Source organism: Mesoplodon densirostris, chromosome X (genome assembly GCF_025265405.1).
Source record: "Mesoplodon densirostris isolate mMesDen1 chromosome X, mMesDen1 primary haplotype, whole genome shotgun sequence".
Classification (NCBI taxonomy): Eukaryota; Metazoa; Chordata; class Mammalia; order Artiodactyla; family Ziphiidae; genus Mesoplodon; species Mesoplodon densirostris.
Window position 1 is genome coordinate 92,943,782 of NC_082681.1, and position 25,648 is coordinate 92,969,429.

The 25,648-nt window shown below is 42.8% G+C and overlaps 1 protein-coding gene and 1 pseudogene across 1 annotated transcript; one reads left to right on the plus strand and one right to left on the minus strand.

Annotated features, from left to right (window-relative positions):
- LOC132481694 (uncharacterized) overlaps positions 1 to 14,801 on the plus strand; it is a 39,315-nt pseudogene extending 24,514 nt beyond the window's left edge.
- A 9,783-nt stretch (positions 14,802 to 24,584) lies between these two features.
- On the minus strand, positions 24,585 to 25,079 carry NUDT11 (nudix hydrolase 11). The gene has a single exon (XM_060087283.1). The coding sequence runs from the start codon at positions 25,077 to 25,079 to the stop codon at positions 24,585 to 24,587; it is 495 nt and encodes a 164-aa protein (XP_059943266.1).
- Positions 25,080 to 25,648: the final 569 nt, after the last annotated feature.

Sequence of the window (25,648 nt, forward strand, 5' to 3'; positions counted from 1 at the left end):
TTGGATGATCTGTCCATTGGTGAAAGTGGGGTGTTAAAGTCCCCTACTATGATTTTTTTACTGTCGATTTCACCTTTTATGGCTGTTAGTGTTTGCTTATGTATTGAGGTGTTTCTTTGTTGGGTGCATAAATATTTAAAATTGTTATATCTTCTTCTTGGATTGATCCCTTGATCATTATGTAGTGTCCTTCTTTGTCTTTTATAATAGTCTTTGTTTTAAAGTCTATTTTGTCTGATATGAGAAGTGCTCCTCCACCTATCTTTTGATTTCCATTTGCATGGAATATCTTTTTCCATCCCCTCACTTTCAGTCTGTATGTGTCTCTAGGTCTGAAGTGAGTCTCTTTTACACAGCATATATACGGGTCTTGTTTTTGTATCCATTCAGCCAATCTATGTCTTTTGGTTGGAGCATTTAATACATTTACATTTAAGGTAATTATCAATATGTATGTTCCTATTACCATTTTCTTAATTGTTTTGGTTTTATTATTGTAGGTCTTTTCCTTCTCTTGTGTTTCCTGCCTAGAGAAGTTCCTTTAGCATTTGTTGTAAAGCTGGTTTGGTGGTGCTGAATTCTCTTAGCTTTTCTTGTCGGTAAAGCTTTTAATTTCTCCATCAAATCTGAATGAGATCCTTGCTGTTTAGAATAATTTTGGTTGTAGTTTTTTCTCGTTCATCACTTTAAAAATGTCCTGCCCCTCCCTTCTGGCTTTCAGAGTTTCTGCTGAAAGATCAGCTGTTAAAGTTTTGGGATTCCCTTATGTGTTATTTGTTGTTTTTCCCTTTCTGCTTTTAATATTTGTTCTTTGTATTTAATTTTTGATAGTTTGATTCGTATGTGTCTTGGTGTGTTTCTCCTTGGATTTATCCTATATAGGACTCTCTGTGCTTCCTGAACTTGATTAACTATTTCCTTTCCTATATTAGGGAAGTTTTCAACTATAATATCTTCAAATATTTTCTCAGTCTCTTTCTTTTTCTCTTCTTCTTCTGGGACCCCTATAATTCGAATGTTGGTGTGTTTAATGTTCTACCAGAGGTCTCTGAGACTCTTCTCAATTCTTTTTATTCCTTTTTCTTTACTCTGCTCTGCAGTAGTTTTTTCCACTATTTTATCTTTCAGGTCACTTATCCGTCCTTCTGCCTCAGTTATTCTGCTATTCATCCCTTCTAGAGAATTTTTAAATTCATTTATTGTGTTGTTCATCCCTGTTTGTTTGCTCTTTAGTTCTACTAGGTCCGTGTTAAATGTTTCTTCCATTTTGTCTATTCTATTTCCAAGATTTTGGATCATCTTTACTATCATTATTCTGAATTCTTTTTCAGGTAGACTGCCTATTTTCTCTTCATTTGTTAGGTCTGGTGGGTTTTTGCCTGCTCCTTCATCTGCTGTGTGTTTCTCTGTCTTCTTATTTTGCTTATCTTATTGTGTTTGGGGTCTCCTTTTCATCAGCTGCAGGTTCGTAATTCCCATTGGTTTTGGTGTCTGTCTCCAGTGGCTAAGGTTGGTTCAGTGGGTTGTGTAGGCTTCCTGGTGGAGCGGACTAGTGCCTGTGTTCTGGTGTATGAGGCTGGATCTTGTCCTTCTGGTGGGCAGAGCTGCATCCGGTGGTGTGTTTTGGGGTGTCTGTGACCTTATTATGACTTTAGGCAGCCTCTCTGCTAACGGGTGTGGCTGTGTTCCTGTTTTGCTAGACGTTTAGCATGGGGCATCCAGCACTGGAGCTTGCTGGCTATTCGGTGGAGCTGGGTCTTAGTGTTGGGATGGAGATCTCTGGGAGAGCTTTTGATGATTGATATTACCTCGGGCCAGAGGTCTCTGATGGTCCAATGTCCTGTACTTTTTTCTCCCACCTCGGAGGCTCAGGCATGACACTCAGCCAAAGCACCAAGACCGTGCCAGCCACACAGCTCAGAAGAAAAGGATGGAAAAAAAGGAAAAAATATGACTAGATATAACCCTAAACCAAATGGTAAAAGCAAAACTAAACAGAGAAAATCGCACATAGAAACATAAACACACACTCATAAAAACAAAACAAAAGAAACAAACAAAAACTAACAAACAGAACCCTAGGACAAATGGTAAAAGCAAAGCTAAACATACAAAATCACACAAAGAAACATACACATACACACTCACAAGATGGGAAAAAAGGAAAATACTTTTTTAAGTAGTAAAACAAAATAAAATTAAAAAAATTAAAAATAAGGAATACAAAATAAAAGGAAAAGAAGAGAACAACAAAACCAATAAACAAATCCCCCAATGAAAACAAGCTCCAAAAGCTAAGCTAAGATAAACATAAGACCAGAAACAAATCAGATACAGAAAGCAAACCCCACGTCTACAGTTGGTCCCAAAGTCCACTACCTCAATTTTGGGAACATTCGTCATCTATTCAGGTAGTCCACAGATGCAGGGTTCATCCAGTTGATTGTGGGAATTTAATCCACTTCTCCTGAGGCTACACGGAAATATTTCCCTTTCCCTTCTTTGTTTGCACACCTCCTGAGGTTCAGGTTTGGTTTTGGCCACGCCTCTGCATGTAGGCTGTCCTCAGGCGTGTGTTCTCTGACCAGACAGGAGCAGGTTAAAGCAGTGGCTGATTAGGGGTCTCTCAGGCCGGGGAGAGGGAGGGGTATGGTAGTCATAATTGGAATGTGGCGTGAGCCTGCACTGGCAGGACATTGCACCAGCCTGAGGTGCGCTGTGTGTTCTCCTGGGGAAGTTATCCATGGATCTCGGGACCCTGCCAGTGGTGTGCTGCACAGGTCCCCCCGGGGTGTGTGTGTGTGTGGGTAGTGACCTGTGCTTGCACACAGGATTCTTGGTGGCAGTGGTGGTAGTGTTAGCATTTTATGCCCAGCTCTGGAGTCCGAGATGATAACCATGGCTCATGCCCATCTCTGGAGCTCGCTTAAGCAGTACCCTGCCTTCTGTGGGCACACAGAGCAGAAATCCCCTCTCCTCACGCACCCAGAAACAATGGTCTCTTGCCTCTTAGGCAGGTCCAGACTTTTTCCCAGACTCCCTCCTGGCTAGCTGTGGCACACTAGCCCCCTTCAGGCTGTCTTCACACAGCCAAACTCAGTCCTCTCCCTGGGATCCGACCTCCGAAGCCCGAGCCTCAGCTCGAGCCCCCATCCTCCTGGGCGGGTGAGCAGACAAGCCTCTCGGGCTGGTGAGTGCTGGTCAGCACTGATCCTCTGTGCGGGAGTCTCTCTGCTTTGCCCTATGCACCCCTGTTGCTGTGCTCTCCTCCACGGCTCTGAAGCCTCCCTCCACCCTGCCCACCCCCACGTCTCCACCAGTGAAGGGGCTTCCTAGTGTGTGGAAACTTTTCCTCCTTCACAGCTCCCTCCCAGAGGTGCAGGTCCCGTCCCTATTCTTTTGTCTCTTTTTTTTTTCTTTTTTCTTTTGTCCCACTCAGGTACGTGGGGATTTTCTTGCCTTTTGGGAAGTGTGAGGTCTTCTGCCAGCATTCAGTAGGTGTTCTGTAGGATTTCTTCCACATGTAGATGTATTTTTGATGTATATGTGGGGAGGAAGGTGATCTCCACGTCTTACTCCTCTGCCATCTTGAAGGTCTCCCTTAAGAGGCACAACATTTGATAGACTTGTTTGGTATTTGAGGTACAGCATACCTCATAGGAGGATCCTGTTCAGCCCATTACATAAGATCACTCAAAAGTAGCCATCTTTGAATGTGGCCCTGACCAACAACAGGCAAAAGAAACTATCCAGCAAGCTGTATAGACTTCCACTTGGGCTAATCAGCTCTAAGGAGCCCTTTCAGCAACAGGTATCAGTAACTGACAACTATGCAGACTGGAGCTTGTGACAAAAAGATCTGGCCACTAGGCAACAGTACTCCCTGGAGTTTGGCACCCCCTCCTCACCCAGGTAGCAGGTGACCACCTGGTATACCCCATTTGAGAGACTATTACTGTCTTGTCCTGGGGTGTTCATAGACTCTGAGAGACTAACAAAGAAACAGTAGTGTTGTTAAACCCTGATATTGAGATGGGTCAGATATGAGAACACCAACAAAGTGGATATTGCCCAATAAGCATCCATTACTAAGTGGAAGTGGTATATTCAGAGAAAAAGCAAGCTAGGCATTATGGAGTCTCATGGTTACATGAAAAAGTGGCTGGTCACCCTCAAGATGAGGCTATCTCAGATATGGGGCTCTGTGCCAGCACCTTGAGCTTCTTGGGGGCTTTAGTACTCTTGAGGTTCCTGAGGATACCTGGGCCAGATTCACCGATGGATCAGCTATGTTCAAGGCCAGTAGGGTATAATGGGCCACTGCTGCTGTGTAGCCCCAAAGAAAACTGTGTACTAAAACTGTGCATGGAAAAGGAACACTGTTCAAAAGTGAATTTCCATGATGTTTTCCCTGGAAAGCACTGCCCAAAATGTACTGTGTTATATGTTCACTGACTCATGGGCAAAAGCCATCAGGCTGTCACTGTGGTGCCTGGCAGAAGGACGACTCCCAGCCTCTGTAGAGACAAACACTATATGGCAGCAAAGTGTACAAGACCCACAACCCCTGCGTGTGTGTGTGTGTGTACACATTTTCACCTATTTGGCCTATGCAAAGATAGATGGTCATGGAGAATGACAATGCATTATTGTGAGATTAACCAGGTTGTAACTCCAATGGCACTTCAGTTCTTTTGGAGTGTAGCGCACCTGTTTATGGGTCACACTTTGTACCGCACCTTTAGGGGCCTGCTGAGAATTGAGTCTAGTTATAGATGTAGAATCAAAGAGGGGTGCTGGGGTGGGTCTTGAGGAAAATCATCTTTGTGTTGCATGGCAACTGCCTAGAGTGAAGACATTACAGTTTCCTCAGGCAGTGCAGGGTTAATCTCCTCAGTTTGGGTGGAAGAGCTGCTAACACTGGCAGTGGGAAAGCTGTTACCACTGGGGGTGGGGAGGCCGCTTCTACTGCAGATGGGGAGGCTGCTTTCATTGACAAAGCAGACATCAGAATTTAGGGACTGCACATCCCCGATTTCATCAAGGTCTTCCCACATGTTTCCATCCCAACTTATAAAATCCCATTCTTTCCTAATCAATGCCCTCACTTTAACGGTAGACACCCTGTGATGCTGGGAGTTCATGTTGCAATTCAGCTAATTAGTGGGTGAGATTCTGTTTGATTTTCAGCAATATCAGTGCTGCAACAGCAGATTAGGGTCTCCTTCTCGGCACACATAGAAGCTTTCAGATAATTTATGTGGTTCTGGAGTTAGGAATTTGAATTCCCTGAGCCCATCCTTTTCTTGCACTGCTTTGTCCAATGACATTAGAAGCAACCAGCCAACCTCACTATATTTGCTAACTTTCTAAAAATGTTCAAAAGTATAATATAGATAGTCACCCAGCCTCTTGCTTCTTGTTAAGTGGTGGGTTAGGAACATATAATACAGATATTTTACATATCTGTATTGCCATATCATACCATGTTCTATCAGTGTTCTCTTTACTACTAGAAATAGTCATTAGTATCTTTAAATCTAATAAGTATGGAGAGCCAGTTCCAGAAATTCTGGGCCAATTCAGAAAACTCATTCTTACTATCTATTCCTCTAGAACCACACTCAGTACCAAAATCTTTATTAGTCAGGGTTCTCCTGAGAAACAGAACTAATAGGATATTAATTACTTAATTAAGAGGAATTGGCTCAAGTGATTATGGAGGCTGAGAAGTCCCTCAATCTGCCATCTATAAGCAGGAGACCCAGGAAAGCTCTGAAGACCTGAGAACCAGGTGGAGCTAATGCTGCAAGTCTTAGTCTAAGGGCAGGAGAAGACTGATGTCCTATCTAAACTAGTAAGGCAGAGAGGGGACAAATTCTCCTTTCTTCCGCTTTTCTTTTTTCTACTCAGGCCCTCAATGGATTGGATGATGCCCACCCACATTGAAGAAGGCAATTTGATTTACTCAGTCTACCAATTCTAATGTTAATCTCATTCAGAAATACCCTCACACATACTCAGAAATAATATTTAGCCAAATATCTGGGCGTCCTGTGATCCAGTCAAGGTGACACATGAGATTAATCATTACACTGACCAAATCTACAGTACCCATAAAAGGACACCTGGATACAGCATGCATCTGGATATAGCATCACACAGAGTATGGTAATTCAAGCACAATTCAGGGCTAGGTCCAAAAAGCAAAGCCTAGTGTTTCCAGAACATGAGGCCAAGAAGCCTGGTAAATGTGCCCAGTTTGCCAGCTACACAGATGCGTGGCAAAGGGAGCTTTGGAGCACATATCCAGAGGTACTAAACCTCGCCAGTCCTGGCAAATAGACTATATAGCCCCAATACCTTCCTCTTGAGAATACCACTGGGCATTACTTCATAGACACTTTTTTCAGAGTATGGCATTGCCGTCCCCATCCACTTAGCAAGAGGGAACCATACTATTCAATGCCTCTTAGATGGACTCTGATACATGTTTTGGTTCTCTAAACATGTGATTAGACATTGGTACTGTCTTCACAGCAAAAACAACCCCCCTCAAAAGAGTGGGCAGCTATATAGACATCCTATGTACCTTTTATGCCCCATATCATGCCCAGGCAGTAGGTAAATTGAAAGATAAAATGAACTCTAAAAAGAGAAGGTGAAAAAGATAACTGGATAACCAAGGCTCCTCAGCTCCCAGTGGAACACACACTTAAGATAGGCACTTTGGGCTCTAAATATGGTAATTCCTCAGAAGGGTACCTCCCATTAAATAAAATGCTTAATTATGAGGTTGGGGAGGGGAGGAGGAGGCCCAGACTGGCTGTAAGAAAATCCAAACCACATAATTCACTCTTCTCACTCTATCATTTTCACCACTATACCTACTCCTGGGAAATCAGGCTACTAGAATTTGCAAGAAGCAAGAAGATGTGGGGGTGGGAGACTCTAACCTGATGCTTCTTTGGCTGTCTGGCTATGCCTGCTGAATTTGGGCAATTGTGGATATTTATAATAATAATCATAAATATGAGGTGATAACCTCTAAGAGGTGGGAGATAATCTCAGATGATACAAAAAATATAAAGAAATTTCTGAACCACATAGGTATGAGATCGGGGATAGAACCATATCTTACCTGAACCAGGGTAAGACATTGGGGGGATTGGAAAAAATGGTGAAGTGATTGCTGCAGGAACCAGACACACCAATCATGTGGCTGTGGAAAGAGAATAACAACCCTGGTGAGGAGAGAAAATCTTTGACCCTGGGTGGTCAAGGGTGGGGAAGAGGACATTAATTTCTCTCTCTCTCTCTCTCAGTTCTTATTCACAGTGCATCTGGTCAGTTTAACACAGACTGCTGCCATCACTTATAACTTAACTTCTGACCAAGAAAGAATCTTAATCTAAGAACTGTCAGAAACCTCCCAATACCCACTGACTCCACAAAGAACAGCCTTCACTTGAAACAAAGAACAAGATTAACATTCTGGACACTGATATGATTCCTTTTATCCTTATGCTGTTATTGTTGGACTCTTTTCTATGCTTTTACATATTTCACTGGCTTGACTGCAGCTGGCTGAGGTCTCTCCTCTCTAGATGGGTCCAATCATCTTACTAGGAGTTATAGTTGTGGTCACTCTTGCCCAATGTTGCCTAAGTCAAACAGAACAGACCTGGTACAAGCCCCTATCAGTAAAGTTAATTGAGATTTCTGATTGGGTGGTGTAATAAAGAGTCTGACTCCATTTTTTTAAAGTAGCTGACTGCTGACCCTCTTTTTCATCTATGCACATTTGGGCAAGCTGATAAGAAACCTGAGTGCACCCTCCATTGATGCTGATGGGAATTTCAAAATATGCAAGTCCCTGGTCACCCTGGCCCTACCCCCTAACCACAGTAAAACCTCCTAGCCAGTCTTCTTATTTTGCTCTCTTAAGACATTTTCAGACCTGGTTGGGAAGCCCACCCACCTCTCCTTCAAAATCTTCATTATGTGAATAATAAACCTTTGAATACTCTCTTGGTGTGTATGTGGCATCATCTGAACGTAATTTTGGGTGGGGGTCCATCCTGTGTCTTCAGAGTGGGCCCAACTATTGGCAATGTGAGCAGCATAGTCTACAAGATGACCACCACCATTGGGGGTCTTTTTTGTCTTGTCTTGTCTTGCTAACTGGCTCTGCTGTCTGATGGAAAGTGTACAATTTTAGATGCTACTAACTGGCTTGCTTGTCTTTTGAGGGATTTTTTTGTGTGTGTTGCATTTGTTAAGTTCTACCAAGTTTCTGTTATAGATTTAACGAACATAAGTTGAAAGTTTTGATAAGTAATTGGTATTTAGGGACTGAATTTATGGAATTGATGCCCTCTTTAAAGTAGCCGTGGTCCAGACCCATCTAAGACCCAGGTGTCTTAGAATGAATGGTGTGTCTCAAATGCAGAATAAGCTGTCACTGACACTAGGCTCAGGGGAATGACTTTTACCCTGTGACCAATTAGTTGTGTATCTCAATCAGGCATTGGTTCCCCTTCTATAAAGCACTCAGGGGAAAGACTATAGAATGAGCAATATATGCAATATATGGATTTGTCAAGTGGTCACCTGTGTGGAGGAAGAACAGTCACTATTTGAAGAGCAGTTGCTGTTGGAAGAATTCAGTTTTTGAGGTCCACAACCCTAAAGGCAGATGGATCACTAGGATGCTACAAAATGCTTTTGCTTCTGCTGCTGCCTGTATGTCACCAAAAAAGATCCTGATCCTGAGGATAATATGGAAAAACATCAGTGACACTCCTGTAATATACCAAGATATTAATACAAACTCAGCTTAAGCTCAGGGTCCTTAAACCTTAAAAAGCAAATATTGCCTAACGCTGATAATACAATTTTGAGGCTCTCTGATAAAAGCAAGTTATAAATAGATAGTATATGCAGAGAGAGAGAAAGAGAGAGAAGAAGAAGAAATGAAAAGTGGATAATGGAGGAAGAAAAAACAACTGAAACAAAGGTCCAGAATCTGACCCAGTTGGAAATTCAACATTTACTAAGTGAATTCATACAAGAAAAAGATAAAGGGGCACTGACTGGCTTTTGTGCTTCTACAACATAAGTACTGAATTAACTTTTAACAACTGCTGAAATGCAAAATTGGCAAAACTTCATGGCCCACACAGCAAATTTTGTACTCACTGGCTTCTATAACCTTGTGAGCCAATTCCTTTAATAAATCTCCTACCATATATATATGGTACACACAGATTTTGGTAAAGAGTGGTTCTAGAAGAACAAAATCTTAATCATGAATCTTCTGAATTAGTTCTGGGGTTTTGGAATTGGCTCTCTAATCCGATTAGACTTAAAAGCCCTAAGGACTCTATTTCCAGGAGTAAAGAGAGAACTGATAATCCCTGGCATTATCTGGCAAAAGCCTGAGGAAATTATAATGGCCTCCCTGGAGGCAACTGTCATACAAGACAATTCTGATTCTCCTCAAGACTCACTCCCACTAATGCTCTTTGCTTCTAGACCTATAACTAGACACAAGTCCCAGCAGGCCCCTAAAGGTCTGGTACAAAGTGTGACCCATGAGGAGGTGTGCTACACTTCAAAAGAACTTCTTGAGTTTTCTAAGTTATGCAGACAGAAATCTGGGGAACATATGTAGGAATACATACTAAAAATATCCATGGAATATGCAATAATGGTGGAAGGAGCATGTAGTTGTGTTAGGCTAAATTTATTGATATGTGTCCACTAAGCAGAGATTCTGCTTTTAATGTTGCATCTCAGGGAGTTAGAAAGGGCTCTAGTTTGGTTTGTTGGCTGAAACATGGACCAAAGGTGGCCCACAGTGAGTGAACTGGAAATGCTGGACCTGCCTTGGTTTAATGTAGAGGAAGGGATTCAAATGTTTAGGGAGATTGGAATGTTCGAATCATTTATGAACTACTCACCTACACTGGGGAGGGTCCTGAAGCCATACCTTTTACCAATACTGTGAGAAATAAGTTTGTGAGGACAGCCCCAGTATCCCTGAATAGCTCTGTGAATGCACTTTCTTTTTAGGCCACACATCACAGTAGGAACTGCGGTCACTGCATTGGAAGACCTAAATGCAATGGGAGTAATTGGATCCATGGGTGTCAGGGGCCAAGTGGTGCCACTCATCCACCAAAGGCAAAGTGGGTGTGGTTGCTGTAATGGACAACAGAGTCAAAGCAGTAATCAGAATAGTCTGACTCATGCAGACCTATGGCATTGGCTAGTTGATCATTGTGTTCCTACCAGTGAAATAGATAGGAAGTCTACCAAATTCTTACTTGATTTGTATAAGCAGAAAAGTTCTAAGCCAAGTGAACAAAAGTCTGGTCTGAATCATAAAAACAGAGTTGTGGTCCTTCAATAAATTCCCAGTTTACAGGCCTAGAAACCCCTGAATGAAGGGGAGACTGGAACTCCTTGAGGAAGGACCCTGATACACTACCAAAAATTTATACTGTTAATCTTTTCCCCAGCTTTCCCCAAAGAGACCTATAGTCTTTTAACTGGGTAACTGTACATTGGAGAAAAGAAAATAATCGGACCTTTCAGGAACTACTGGACACTGGCCCTGAACTGACACTGTTTCCAGGAGACTTGAAATGCCACTGTGGCTCACCAGTCAGAGTAGGAGCTTACGGAGGTCGGATGATCAATGGAATTTTAGTGCAGGTGTGTCTCACAGTGGGTTCAGTGGGCCCCCAAACCCATACTGTGGTTACTTTCCCAGTTCCAAAATGAATAATTAGAATAGATACACAGCTGATCCTTGAACAATGCAGGGGTTAGAGGTGCCAGCTCACCGCACAGTTGAAAATCCATGTATAACTTTAGACTCCCCCAGAACTTAACTACTAATAGCCTACTGTTGACCAAAAGCCTTACCAATAAAATAAACAGTCAATTAACACAATTTTGTATGTTATGTGTATTATATACTGTATTCTTACAATAAAGTAGGCTAGAGAAAAGAAAATGTTGTTAAGAAAATCATAAGGAAGAGAAAATACATTTACGGTACTGCACTGTATTTGTCAATACTTAAGTTTATGTCGTCTGTTTACAAGATGAATCATCTGTCTGTCAGTACCTACATTAATATTGTCTTATATGATACAAAACACTGTAACACTGTAGATGTTATATGTATTACTAACACTAGACATCAAAAATGAAAACATAACGTGAAAAAGGAATTCATATTTATTTACAGGTATAATGATTCATGCACTGATAATGAAGAAGCAGCAATATGATTGCTTTATGGTAGCCTAGCCTATACACTAATGAATGGTTATAAAATTTTTATGGCATTCAGTATTTCAGTTATGTTCATAGCAGAGTATTGGAAACACTGTCATATTAAACAACAACAACAACAACCACCCCGGACTTTCCTGGAGGCACAGAGGTTGGGAATCCGCCTGCCAATGCAGGGGACACGGGTTTGAGCCCTGGCCCTGAAAGATCCCACGTGCCACAGAGCAACTAAGCCCGTGCACCACAACTACTGAGCCTGGGCTCTAGAGCCCGCAAGCCACAGCTACTGAAGCCCACGCACCTAGAGCCCGTGCTCTGCAACAAGAGAAGCCACCGCAATGAGGCCCACACACCGCATCGAAGAGTAGCCTCCGCTTGCCACAACTAGAGAAAGACCCCACGCAGCAACGAAGACCCAACGCAGCCAAAAATAAAAATAAAATAAAATATAAATAAATTAAAAAAAACACTTGTGATAATAGGCTGATTCACAGTTTCTCCAATCACGAGAGGGAGAGGAATATCGTACAATAATGAAATTCTTTGAAAGCAAAGTTATAAAACAGCAAGAAAACTAACACTTTATTAATTTTATATTAAATAGCACTCACCTTATGCGTATGTAAGGATAGGCTATCCACTTCAATACTTCAATACAAGCCTTGCACACAAGGTTCTACATGTATATTTTCGTGTATTTATTTTAAAAAATCCATGTGTAAGTGGACCCTACAGTTCAAACCTGTGTTGTTCAAGAATCAACTGTACTCAGCAGTTGGCAGAATCCCCACACTGGTTCCCTGACCGGTGGTGTGAGGGTTAATATGGTGAGAACAGCCAAGTGGAAGCCACTAGGACTGCCTCTACCTAGGAAAACAGTAAACTAAATGCGGTACTGCATTCCTGAGGGATTGCAGAGATTAGTGCCACCATCAGTGACTTGAAGGATACAGGGGTGGTGATTCCCATCACATCCCTATTCGCCTTGCCTATTTGGCCTGTGCAGAAGATGTATGGATCTTGGAGAATGACAGTCAATTGTCATAAGCTTAACCAGGTGGTGACTCCAATAGTAGTTATTGTACCAGATGTGGTTTCATTGTTTGAGCAAATTAACACATCCCTTGGTACCTGGTACACAGCTATTGATCTGGCAAATGCCTTTTTCTCCATGCCTGTCAATAAGTTTCACCAGAAGCAGTTTGCTTTCAGCTGGAAAGGCCAGCAATACACCTTCACTGTCCTACCTTCACAGGTACACCTTCACAGGCCTATATCAGCTCTTCAGCTGTATGTCATAATTTAGTCAGCTGTGATCTTGTTTGCCTTTCTCTTTCACAAGATATCACATTGGTCCATTATGTTGATGACATTGTGCTGATTAGATCTAGTGAGCAAGAAGTAGCAACTACTCTAGACTTATTGATAAGACATTTACATGCTGTGAAGTGGGAAATAAATCTGACAAAAATTAAAGGTCATTTTACATCAGTGAAATTTCTAGGGGTCCAGTGGGGTGGGGCATGTTGAGATACCCTTCTAAGGTGAAGGATAAGATGTTGTATCCCGCCCTCCTACAACCAAAAAGAGGCACAATGCCTCTTGTGCCTCTTGGGATTTTGGAGGCAACATATTCCTCATCTGGGTGTGTTACTCTGGGCCATTTTCTGAATGACACATAAAAGGTACTAGTTTTGAGTGGGGCCCAGAACCAGAGAAGGCTCTGCAACAGGTCCAGGCTGCTCTGCCATTTAAGCCATATCATCCAGCAGATTTAATAGTGCTTGAAGTGTCAGTGACAGATAGGGATGCTGTTTGGAGCTTTGGGCAGGTTCATCTAGGTGAATTACAGCACAGGCTCTTAGGATTTTGGAGTAAAGCCCTGCCATCATCCACAGATAACTACTCTCTTTTTGAGAAACAGTTGTTGGCTCGCTGCCAGGCCTTAGGAGAGACTGAATGCTTAACTATGGCCACGAAGTCACCTTCACAGTGGAAATGACCCACCAAGCCAAGTTGGGCATGCACAGCAATACTCCATCATCAAATGGAATCACTACATATAATATGTGATCGGGCCTGGGCAGGTACTGAAGCACAAATAAGTTACATGAAGAAGTGGCCCAAATATCCATGGCCCCTACTCCTCCTACACTGCCTTCTCTCCCCCAGACTGCACCTATGGCCTCATGGGGAGTTCCCTACGATCAGTCGACAGAGGAAGAAAAGTCTCGGGCCTGGTTTATAGATGGCTCTGCACAACATGCAGACACCACCCTAAAGAGGACAGTTACAGCACTACAGCCCCTCTCTGGGACGTCCGTGAAGGACAGTGGTGAAGGAGATTCCTCCCAGTGGGCAGAACTTTGGGCAGTGCTCCTGGTTGTTCCCTTTGCTTGGAAGAAGAAATGGCCACACATGTGATTACATATTGATTCATGGGCTGTGGCCAATGGTTTGGCTGCACAGTCAGGCACTTAGAAAGAACATGATTGGAAAATTGGTGACAAGGAAATTTTGGGAAGAGGTATGTGGATAGACCTCTCTGAATGGTCAGAAACCATGAAGATATTTGTATCCCATGTGAATGCTCCCTAAAGTGTGACCTTAACAGAGGAGGATTTTAATAATCAAGTGGATAGGATGACCCACTCTGTGGACACCAGTCGGCCTCTTTCCCCAGCTACCCCTGTCTCATCGCCCAATGGGCTCATGAACAAAGTGGCCAAGGTGGCAGCAATGGGGGTTGTGCACAGGCTCTGCAACATGAACTTCCATTCATTAAAGCTGACCTGGTTACGGCCACCACCGAATAACCCATCTGCCAGCAGCAGAGACCAACACTGAGCCCCCTCTACAGCAGCATTCCCCGGGGTGATCAGCCTGGTGGCAGGTCGGTTACATTGGACCACTCCCATCATGGAAGGGGAAGCATTTTGTCCTTACTGGAATAGACACTTACTCTGGATGAGGGTTTGCCTTCCCTGCACTTAGTGCTTCTGCTAAAACCACTATCCCTGGACTTACAGAATGCCTTTCCACCATCATGGTATTCTATATAGCATTGCTTCTGATCAAGGAACTCACTCCATCGCAAATGAAGTGCAGCAGTGGGCTCACACTCATAGAATTCACTGGTTTACCATGGTCTCCACCATCTTAAAGCAGCTGGCCTACTTTGGAATGACCAGCTTTGGAATATGGAATGGCCCTTAGAGGACTCAGTTCCATTGAGTAATACCTTGCAGGTGATAATACCTTGTAGGGCTGGGCAAGCTTCTCCAGGAGGCTGTATGTGCTCTCAGTCAACATCTAACATATGGTGCTATTTTTCCCATAGCCAGGATTCATGGGTCCAGGAATCAAGGGGTGGAAATGGTACCTCTAGTGACCCATTAGCAAAATTTTTGCTTCCTGTTCTCATATTATGCTCTGCTGGCCTAGAGGTCTTAGTTCCTCCAGCAGACACAACAATGATTCCATTGAACTAGAAGTTAACCTGTCCATTTTGGGCTCCTTATGCCTCTGAACCAGTAGACAAAGAAGAGAGTTACTGTGCTGGCCGGGGTAATTGATCTTGACTACCAAGGGGAAATTGGGCTGCTATTCTATAACAGAGGTAAGGAAGAGCATGTCTGCAATACAGGAGATGCCCTAGAGTATCTCTTGGTATTATATGTCCCGTGATTCAAGTAAATGGAAAGCTACAACCACCCAATCCAGGCAGGATTAGTAATGGCCCAGACCCTTCGAGAATGAAGGTTTGGGTCACCCCTCCAGGTAAAGAACCATAATCACTTGTGGTGCTTGTTGAAGGCAAAGGGATTATGGAACAGAGGAAGAAGGTATTTATACCAGCTGTGACCACATGACCTGCTACAAAAATGAGGACTGTAACTGTCCTGAGTATTTCCTCCTTTTTTGTTATATGTTTGTGTGTGTATAATACCTTTCTTTCCCTCCCTCTGTTAACCCCTTATCATGTAACATAAGATGTATTCACTTGATATCATAGTATTGTTATTAATTTTTCATCATAGTATTTTAGTTACGGGATATCAAGAAGAGTAAACTTGACTCAAGGACTTTACCTTCTCTTCTGGGGAAGGACTTAGTGCATTTTTGGTGTACGCAGGATCCTTGTATCATGTTAGGTGGAAAGATGGCCTTGTTACTGTCTTCATTTGGAGAGTAAGTATGACTTTAGGAGTTGTGTACAAGTGCCAAGTTGACTGGGCTGGGGGTAGATTTGTGATAGTTAATTTTATGTGTCAACTTGGAGGGTGTTTTGGATGAGATTAACACTTAACACAGTGAACTCTGTGTAAATAGATTGCCCTCCATGATGTACGTGGGGCTCATCTACTCAGCTGAAGCCTGAATAGAACAAGAAGAACAACCTCCGCCGAGCAAGAGGGAATTCTCCAGCAGGCGACCTTCAGACTTCATAATGTACCATCAGCTCTTCTGGGTCTCCAGATTGCCAGCCTTTGGACAGAAACTGCACCACTGGCTCTCCTTCATTTCTCAGCTGCCAGCCCACACTGCAGATTTTGGACTCACTAGTCTCCAGAAATGTGTGTGGCTGTGCATTGCAATGCTCACTTCATCCCCACCCTCTAACTGCAATAAAAATCCAAGTCAGTCTCCTTTCCTGTTCTCTCATTTCCAAACCAGCTTTGGAAGCCTGTCCTGCTCTCTCCATAAAGCCTTTTTTTGTGAGTAATAAATCTTTGAATATCCTCTTGGTGTGTTAGTAGTATCATCAGTCTTGACATCTGAACCAAATTTTGGATGGAGGTCCATTGTGTCTTTAGAGTGCCCATGACTGGTGGCCTCTGTTCACAGAAAGACTTCCTAGCTGGACATGTGAAGGGAAAGTGGAGTTGTAGGGGAATGGCTCCTCCATGGTGGCCTGGCACCCTTGCATATCTCCACATAGGCTTGAACTGTAGCTAATCTGAGTCTTGGTTAAATGCCTCATGACCTCCCAGAACATGAGGAGATGGAATGCTGTAAGGAGCCACTACAAGGCCATCTCCCCCACACCTCCTTATCTCCTCTAGGAGTCTGTCATGAGGCAGTTTCTCATCACATACCAGTTTCTGATGAGGTATGGGGCTTTCTGTCCTGTGCCCCTTAGAACAGACCTGGAGAACATAAAGGCACTCAGCTGCAGTCTAGATGTGGCTGTTCAGTAATGGAGTATCCCAAAACTTGCATTACCATCACACAGCCCCCTTTGTTTCTTTGTTGTCTTTTAGGGAATGTGGGGCAAGCGCCTGGGGAGCTGGCACCTTTGGCTCATTTTTCTTTGCACTGTATATTTAAGTAATAAACTGTCTACATCTAAAAGTAGCTCATTGTATCTTTACCAGTCCAATCAGTCAGGTCTTGGCCTTGGCTTGTCTTGTATGTGTGAATTTGTTACCATATAATCCTGATTGTTAGTTATATCTTTTACCCATAAAATAAAATAATTAGCATACTTGTATTCATTCAACAGTTCTTAAACTTAATAAATACTGAGGGCTTACTCTTTCTTTCAATCATTTGTATCTGGGAAGCCTTCAGTAAATTATCAAATGCAGCTGTGGGGCCAGTTCACCACCTGAGCGAATATCCCATAGTACTTTATGAAGCTATGAAGTTACAAATAATTGGTACTGGAAGATTCTGAAAAATGGAAGCATCATTTATAGACAAAATATTCTTCCCAATAAAGAGAAATTGGAGTACAAACCACAGTCTTATGGTGTCTCATTTTTCACATTTCCAGTAAACAAATACCTGGTAAAATAACAGCAATATATTTTTGACATGTAGGACGTATGACAATCATTTATATAATAAAAATGTTATGGGCACCTGTGGGGCACCATGTTCCAGGCTCTGTGCCAGACTCTGGGGACACAGAGACAACCTAGTCTGGGTCACAGAGCTAGGAGACCTCAGAGTTTAGAAGGTAGAGACATGCAGGCTAATAAGTATAATTTTGATAAGAACTATCAAATAACAAAGCAATGGGGTACCTGGGAACATCAGAGTATACCTCACCCCAGGAGATCAAGGGTTTTTCAGAAGCAGTGCTGTTTACAAAGGCAGGGTCTATGATTGTCCCCATTTTTCAGATGAGGAAACTGAAGATTAGGCAGGTAAAGTAACTTGGCAGAGGCCACACAGCTAGCAGATAGGCCAACTTTGAACCATGGCCTGTTGGACTCTAAACCACTATTTGTTGTAATTACAACCATCACCTACCATTCTATTCCCCTAGCTCTGTTTGCCTCCAAATTTAAAAACTCTGATAAAATCAGAGTAAACTCAAGTTAGGAAAAAACTTCCAGGGAAAGATGAATGAAAAGCTTTTTGTAACTTTTCTGTTCCTTCTAACAGGGGAACCTTGAAAGTGAAAGCTCTGCCCAGCTGTGAGCAGTAAAGCGCTCTGAGGTAAACCTTTCATCTCCTCTCATCCAGGAAACAGTTGTTTCTGGGGGAACTGCTTGCTCACGTGATTGGAACACAACCTAGAGGACAGTAAGGAGTAGGATGGGCAGCTTCGTCTTCACAGCCCTTCACACTTATGAATTTATTTATTTTATGTATTTTTAGCTGCATTGGGTCTTTGTTGCTGCGTGCAGGCTTTCTCTGGTTGCAGTGAGCGGGGGCTACTCTTCATTGTGGTGCCCGGGCTTCTCATTGCAGTGGCTTCTCTTGTAGTGGAGCATGGGCTCTAGGCGCACAGGCTTCAGTAGTTGTGGCACACAGGCTCAGTAGTTGTGGCTCACGGGCTCTAGAGCGCATGCTCAGTAGTTGCGCCGTACGGGCTTAGTTGCTCCGCGGCATGTGCGATCTTCCCGGACCAGGGCTCGAACCCGTGTTCCCTGCATTGGCAGGTGGATTCTTAACCACCGCGCCACCAGGGAAGTCCCTTCACACTTATGAAGGTGTTTATCTTCCCTGGAAGGGACCTCCAATGTTGTTCTCACTTTCTGCCTGCTGCTCCTTGACCCACAAAATAAGTCAGGACAGACCCTATGTTTGTTGATTTCAGTACAGCTTCATTAACTCCGACCTAGAAGGTTTTAGCCTTTACAGAATTCTAAGCACAGTTCAAAACTGAAGGAATATCTGCAGTCTGTGAAACACAAAATGGTTCACTGCAGTCAAGAATGTTAACTACTTACTTTCCTGTGTCACCTACCTTCAAGTATAACTTTAAAATTAATGAATGTGGGCCTCCCTGGTGGCGCAAGTGGTTGAGAGTCCGCCTGCCGATGCAGGGGATACGGGTTCGTGCCCCGGTCTGGGAGGATCCCATATGCCGCGGAGCGGCTGGGCCCGTGAGCCATGGCCGCTGAGCCTGCGCGTCCGGAGCCTGCGCGTCCGGAGCCTGTGCTCCGCGACGGGGGAGGCCACAACAGTGAGAGGCCCGCATACCGCAAAAAAAAAAATTAATGAATGTGTAACTAACACATTCTACAGCCATTATTCTTCTAAAAACTATTCAAAAAAAGCATTTTGTGGATTTTTATAATTCTATAAATTTGCTCCCTGGAGACTTCACCCCTTTGATTTTCACATTGATATAAACTGGACTTAAGTGTTGTCAAAAATCTTGCTCAAGAGAACATGAGGATCCATTCCCATTTTCCGACAGACATAAATAAAAATTTAACTCTTCTTATTTCCATGGGCCAAATGGAGAAAAAAACTCCTAACAACTCCCCCTAGCAAGGGGAACACTAACTATTCCAGGGTATGTTGCCCCTCTCTTTTTGGGCATTTGACCTCTTGGGCCAGAAATGGCACCCTAGAGCCAACATTTACTAAAAAATCTAAAATTTTTCTTCTTCACAATGCCTCATATATTAGTTTTAATAAGAATTCTGATAACTTTTTGTTAACTTTTTATTATATAAAATGTCAAATATACAAATGTGGAGAGAAACATATATAATGAACCATCATTTAACCATCACCCAGCTTCAACAATTATCAAGTCAAGGCCAGTCTTGTTTCATCAATATCTCCAACACAATTAACATCCAGACTTATTATTCTGAAGCAAATTCCAGACATCATTTCAACTGTAAATAGTTGAGAATATGTCGCTTAAAGATAAGGACTCTTATTTTCAACATAACCACAATACAATTATTCCAACTAATATCAAATATCAAGTCAATTTTCAAATTATCCAGATTGTCTCAAAATGTATTTATTTTACAGTTTAGTCAAATCAGGATCTGAAAAAGATCCATATATTACAACTGGAAAAAGATCCATATATTACAACTGGTTAAGTCTCTTAAATCTCTTTTAATCTATAGGTTCATCCTCCATTTCTTTCATTCTGGCAATCATTTACTGAAGGTACTAGGCCATTTGTCCTGTAGTTTCCTGCAGTCTGGATTCTGCTCATATCATCTCCGTGATGTAGAGTAATGTTTCTCTGTTCCCTGTATTTTCTACAGATCAGGAGTTATGTCTAGAGGCACAGTCAGATTTAGGTTAAAAAATATGAAATATAATTTTTCATAGGTAGTGTAGTGTACTGCCATTAGCAGACACATAATGTCTGGGATGACAGAGACATATGAGTAAGAATTTTTGCTTTCTAATATCTCACAAATGCCTTTAAACACTTGTGTGACACCTGATATACAAAAGCCACATATAAGCTAAACAGACAGCATTTGCTGTACTAACAGCAGATTAGAAGGTAAATGCTTTACCACTCAGTGTCATTACAAAATATTAATTTTTTAGACAAACCTTCAGTGATGTCTACCATATTTCTAGTGATGTCTTATATGCTAGATATATTAAAAAAAGATGAAGGAAATAAGTAAGGTCTTTGCACTCAAGGTCACATAACCTGGTGGGAAATACTGACATATAATCATAAAAGCACAAAAAAGGCCATAGGTGCCAAATTAGAAGTCTGTACAGATATAGTAGTAGTGCAACAACCTGGAGAGTAGTCATTGTAATAAACAGGGAGGAAGTGTCCAAAAGGATAGGACGAGCTGTGTCCTTGGGAGTGTGAAAGAGCTCACCTGTCTTCACAATTCCATTCATCATAGGGTTCACATACTTGATTCTTTCAAAGTAAATCTGAACAACATCTATGCCATTCACCTAAAAAATATCTCATTAATAGTTTTATTGGTTCATCAATTCCTCTAGTCAACAAATATTTACTGAAGTATGGTTCATCAACCACTTTGTATTGGAAAAGCCTTCAGTGAATTATCTAATGCAGTTCCACTATAAGGCCACATGAGAGCCTGAGGAATAACAGAACAGGAATAAAATATATAAATAAAATATAACAGGAATAAAATATAAAGCTAAGAAATCAATACACTAGTATTACAGTGTTATAGAAGACACTAGTAGTAGACATTTCTAATCTGTGGATCAATGACAGATGTCTCCAAATTTTAGCCACTGTTCTAGGCTCTGAGGATATGGGCAGGATTCAGGCTGAGTCCTAGTCCTCAAAGAGTTCATAGTCTAACAGGCCAAACAGTCATTCAGAAAGATGATTACAATACTAGAACAATGCTGTAAATATTTCCTGTTTTGCTTGGTGCTTCCACAAAAGGAACCCTGAGAAAGAAAACTCTGGCCAGTTGTTAGTACTATAGGTTTAAAGCAGCATTTTCACCTTCCTTTTCCCAGTTAACAACTATTGATGGACGAATCGCTCTTTCTTCCACCTAAAGGGAAGTGAGAGGAGCAGCTCCAGCTTCAGAACCCTTTACCCATCTGTCCCAGAAGGGCCCTCTAATGTTGCTAGTACTTTAGGAGCTGCCTATTCCTGTTGCTTACACGTGTGTGAGCACGTGTGCACGCACACACACACCAATATTTATTTGATGTTTCTAAACACAAAAATGTTGAAATATTTACAGTTCTTTTAAAATTAAACCATACAACAGAATTCAAAATATTTATAGCCACCCCCATCCCTTTCAGAGTTACTTCTTTCAACAGTGATCTGATCAGCAAAACAGGTTTCTTAGAAAATATAATATATTGGGCATCCAGGGAAAGGATATATCAAACATATCAATATTACCTTTACTCCAACATGTCTTCTTAAAACTTTTGTTAAGGCACTTGCCCACTTTGGGGGAAAAAACGTAGTCTTTAAAAAATATGCTGGAAACAAATTTCTACCTCCTGTCTGAAAGTCTTAATTATCTTTGATCAATGCACTGTTTCCTTTCTGGACAGAATGAATTGAAAGATTCATCTGTACATTTTTAGTGTAATAATCATAAATAATGCATGGGTGCTATGTAACGACTGTAGGAAGAAAATTCCAACTGTTGATGGATCAAGTTCTTGGAGGATGGAGATTAACTAGATACCATTTGGTTTGTTACCTCTGTGTCAACTGTTTTAAGCTGAATTCTTTGGATTTCTCTTTTAAAATGAAAGGCTTTTTAGGTTCTTTCATTTAACTTTTTCTTGACTGAACTCCAAAAGCATAACAAGAACTGCCCATGTGAATTTGAAAGCTTAAAGTGTGATAACTGTAAAATGTTCTTTTGCAATTTATAAATGAAAGGAGTCTTACAGATTGCATAAATTGAAGATAACTGGGAACTGAAGATAATCCTAGCAAGTGATAGAACTCAATACAAATCTTTCAGAATTAAATACGGCAAATATCTGCAGGCTAACAAGAGTTGATTAGCATCAACACTGTACTTTTCACATTTGTCAAATACGAGTTGAGAAGTCAAAACAAGATGGTGCATTATTATCTCTAAGGATGCCATGTACAAGTTAAACCTCTCAGGTGCTTGTAGCAACACTTTACATGGAGGCAGTATTATATATGAAATGGTCATAAAACAATAATCCAATTTCACTGCTGTTACTGTATACTTTGAAAAATTTCAGGTTACTGAGAATATCATTCATTGATTTGGATTGTTAGAATAGGAAATGTCAACTTGTGGGATTTAGAAAGTTTGTTTAAAAAATAAGATATCTTTCTGTACAAAAACATATTTTTGAAACACATATTTGATAATTCTATATAATTTCGAATATGAAAGCATATAATTGGTTTTTAAAAGCTGTTCATTCTCTACTCATTCCTTTGGCAACATTAGTTTTGTCAATTACAATAAGTACTTTATTTAGACATATTTCTATATAACAAAGATCTTATTTTAAAAATTGGCACCGAAGTTGAAAAAGAAAACGTAGTGACATTCAATTCTACTGGTGATTGTGTTCTTTTTAAAAGGTTAATTTGTAGAAGAAAAAAGTGTTTAAATTACAGTTATTATCCACTTATGTTATTATTGATCTGTAGAATATTTTTAAGATGTTAAATGTTATATATAGAAAGACATCCCCCACCCATACTCTTTTCACAAAGTAGTCTTTTCCTCAACCTTCTTGAGAAAAGGTCAAGAGGTCACAGAGTGCATTAACAGTGACCCCCCCAAAGTCAGTTGACTGACACAAAATATCTATCAATAATGATTAAGAAATATGACACATTTTAGGTTGCCCTAAAAATTAAAAATGATCTTTCTACGTACCAATACCCACTGCATGAAGTAGGCTTTACTCTACCTACTTACTATGGCTAGGGGAATAAAGGTAGTTCCAAAAGAGACCTATGCGCTTTAGATAGGATCCCTAATTTCAAGCAAGTACTGAAGCAAACGTAAGCGCTTTTAACTTGGCACCCAAAAAAGTCTGTCATGTGACAAAAAACCTTTATCCTAAATCTTTAGGAGAGATCGGCCAGATGTCCTAACAGTTTGAGAAGTCTGTAGCAGCTGAATATCAAGAAAGCTAACTCACTCAACTGGGATGTAATTACCATATAATATTCTAGTCCTTTGGCTACTGGTATTTAGACAAGTCTAAGTGGACTATCACAAATTCAAATATGCAGACTTTCTTTCAAAGACTAATTTGTATTGAGAACCATGTTGTTCTAGGGCACTGAGAAAGGAGCAATGGGAGTTGGAATTTAAGCACGCTAAATCACACTCGGAATACAGTTTTCATAATCTGTACATATCAGGATATGTACATAACAATACCTTCCCGAGAGGGCGTCTACTCTATAAAATAATATTTTGCTAAGCTACATTCGGGCTAAATGGGAAATGGCTATTTCAAGTAAGAAGTAAAAAACTACCAGTTGTGTAAATGTTCTGAAAATCGAATTATCTACATATGAATTAAGCAGTTTCTGAAAAGGGCAAATTAGATCACATATCTGAAGATAAAATTATTGTTCAGTGTGGTAAGAGCACATGATGTAAAATTTCCCTGGTGGTGCAGTGGTTAAGAATCCGCCTGCCAATGCAGGGGAAGGTTTGATCCCTGGTCCAGAAAGATCCCACATGCCGCGGAGCAACTAAGCCAGTGCGCCACAACTACTGAGCGTGCGCTCTAGAGCCCACGAGCCACAACTCCTGAGCCTGCATACCACAACTACTGAAGCCCGCACACCTAGAGCCTGTGCTCCACAACAAGAGAAGCCACCGCAATGAGAAGCCCGTGCACCACAACGAAGAGTAGTCCCCGCTCGCTGCAAACAGAGAAAGCCGGGACACAGCAACGAAGACCCAACGCAGCCAAATAAAAAAAAAAATTCTTAAATACTGCTTTGAAATTCAACACTGGTCCTTCAAACCAATTCCCATCACAGAAGGGCTTGCTGACAAGAGCTAATGCTGTGAATGAGAAAACAAATTAAGAGAAAAACGTAATGAAGTTGCCATACAACCAAGGTGATCAGATTTTAAAGGCCTTCACTACAAAAAAAAACACAAGACTGGTACCAAAAGTGCATACACACGCAGACACACGCAGACACATACGGACACACACACACGTGTGAACTGTTAAAAAAAAACAAACCACAACACGTATACACGTGTACACACACACACACACCCGCCCCCCAAAGACTGGGTCAGCAGTTAAGGCACCTTTATAAACAAACAAACAAACCAAAAAATCCCATGTGGCTTTGGCTTTCCGAAATGTGTTACAGTGCTACCAAGAAGCGATTCTGAAAGCATCTGAAAAACGTGCAAAATGTCTGAAAACAGTGCCTGGCAACTGAGACAGTTTGCAAGCGTGATTCAGAGGTCTGCCAAGGAAACAAAAGAAGCCTCCCTCCTCCCGGTGAGACCGCACACGGCACCAGGGGTGCCCCGGGCACTATTTACTGTCAGGTAGGTAGAAAGCAAGAGTCTGTGCAGGAGCGGTACATACTAGGGATCGCTCTCTGGCAGGGACGGGGCCATGGAGTTTCCACTGCTCGGGGAACCGCCCAGCTTTAGTTTTTGCAGATATTCGGCATGCACGGGCTTGTGGCACTGGAGAACCTTGATCGCATCTTCGATTTTGAACCACTCTCGCTTCCTCCCAATGCTAACCGAATCTTCCCAATCCTCCAGAATCTCAGTGACAGTCAGTACATACACGTACGTTCTGTGCTTGCGATCTTGGTTCTGCTCGAAAATGCCCAGGAGCCGGCCTAACTTCCCCTTGACTCCCGCCTCTTCGTACACCTCGCGGACTGCAGCACCGCCCGGCTCTTCCCCGGGCTCCATGCCCCCGCCCGGCACGATCCAGCGGTCCGGGTACCGACTGCTACTCACTAACAGCACCTCGTCCTCGCGCTCGCTCCGGAAGCACAGGCACGCCGCCCGCTTCTTGAACCCCTCCGGGTCGTAGGTCCGCGTCTGGTTCGGCTTGCACTTCATCCTCGAGGCCGCTCGCCGCTGCTCGGGTCCCCGCTGCCGTCGCCACCGGGCCGAGGGACTCCAAGGTGCTGTGTAGAGAAAGGGCCGCGGGCAGGGGCCGGGAGAGAGAAGCGTCTCAACCCGCGAGCCACGGGAGCTCGGGGAAGATGAGGCGGGGGCGGGGACGGAGGCGGGGGCGCACGAGGTACGTCAGTCGGTCCGTCCCCCGGCACGGCCGGGGGGTCCCGGGTGCAGACGCCTGAGTGGAGGAGGCGCCGCCGCCACCGCCCCCACCCCCGCCTCCGCCCCGGAGCGCGCCACTCTGCGCGGAGCCTACCCGCGTCTCCGGTGCGTGTCCCCGTCCCTCCCTCCTCAGCCGACGGGGCCGGGGTTGAGCGAGGTGAGGCGCATTCGCGGGCGCGTCCCCGTCCCCGGGCACGTGCGCGTTCCCGTCGGAGGGCGGGGGGCGGGGGTCTCGTGGCTCCCGCAGCGCGCGGCGCCTGGGGCGCACTGCGCAGGCGCCCCGCACCTCCGGGCTGGGAATGTGCATCCCCCGGGGTGAAATGCCCCGCCTTGTGACTTGGGCCAAG

Coding starts and splice junctions, on each gene's coding strand:
- NUDT11 (XM_060087283.1), bottom strand. CDS start 25,079: ATGAAGTGCAAGCCGAACCAGACGCGGACCTACGACCCGGAGGGGTTC.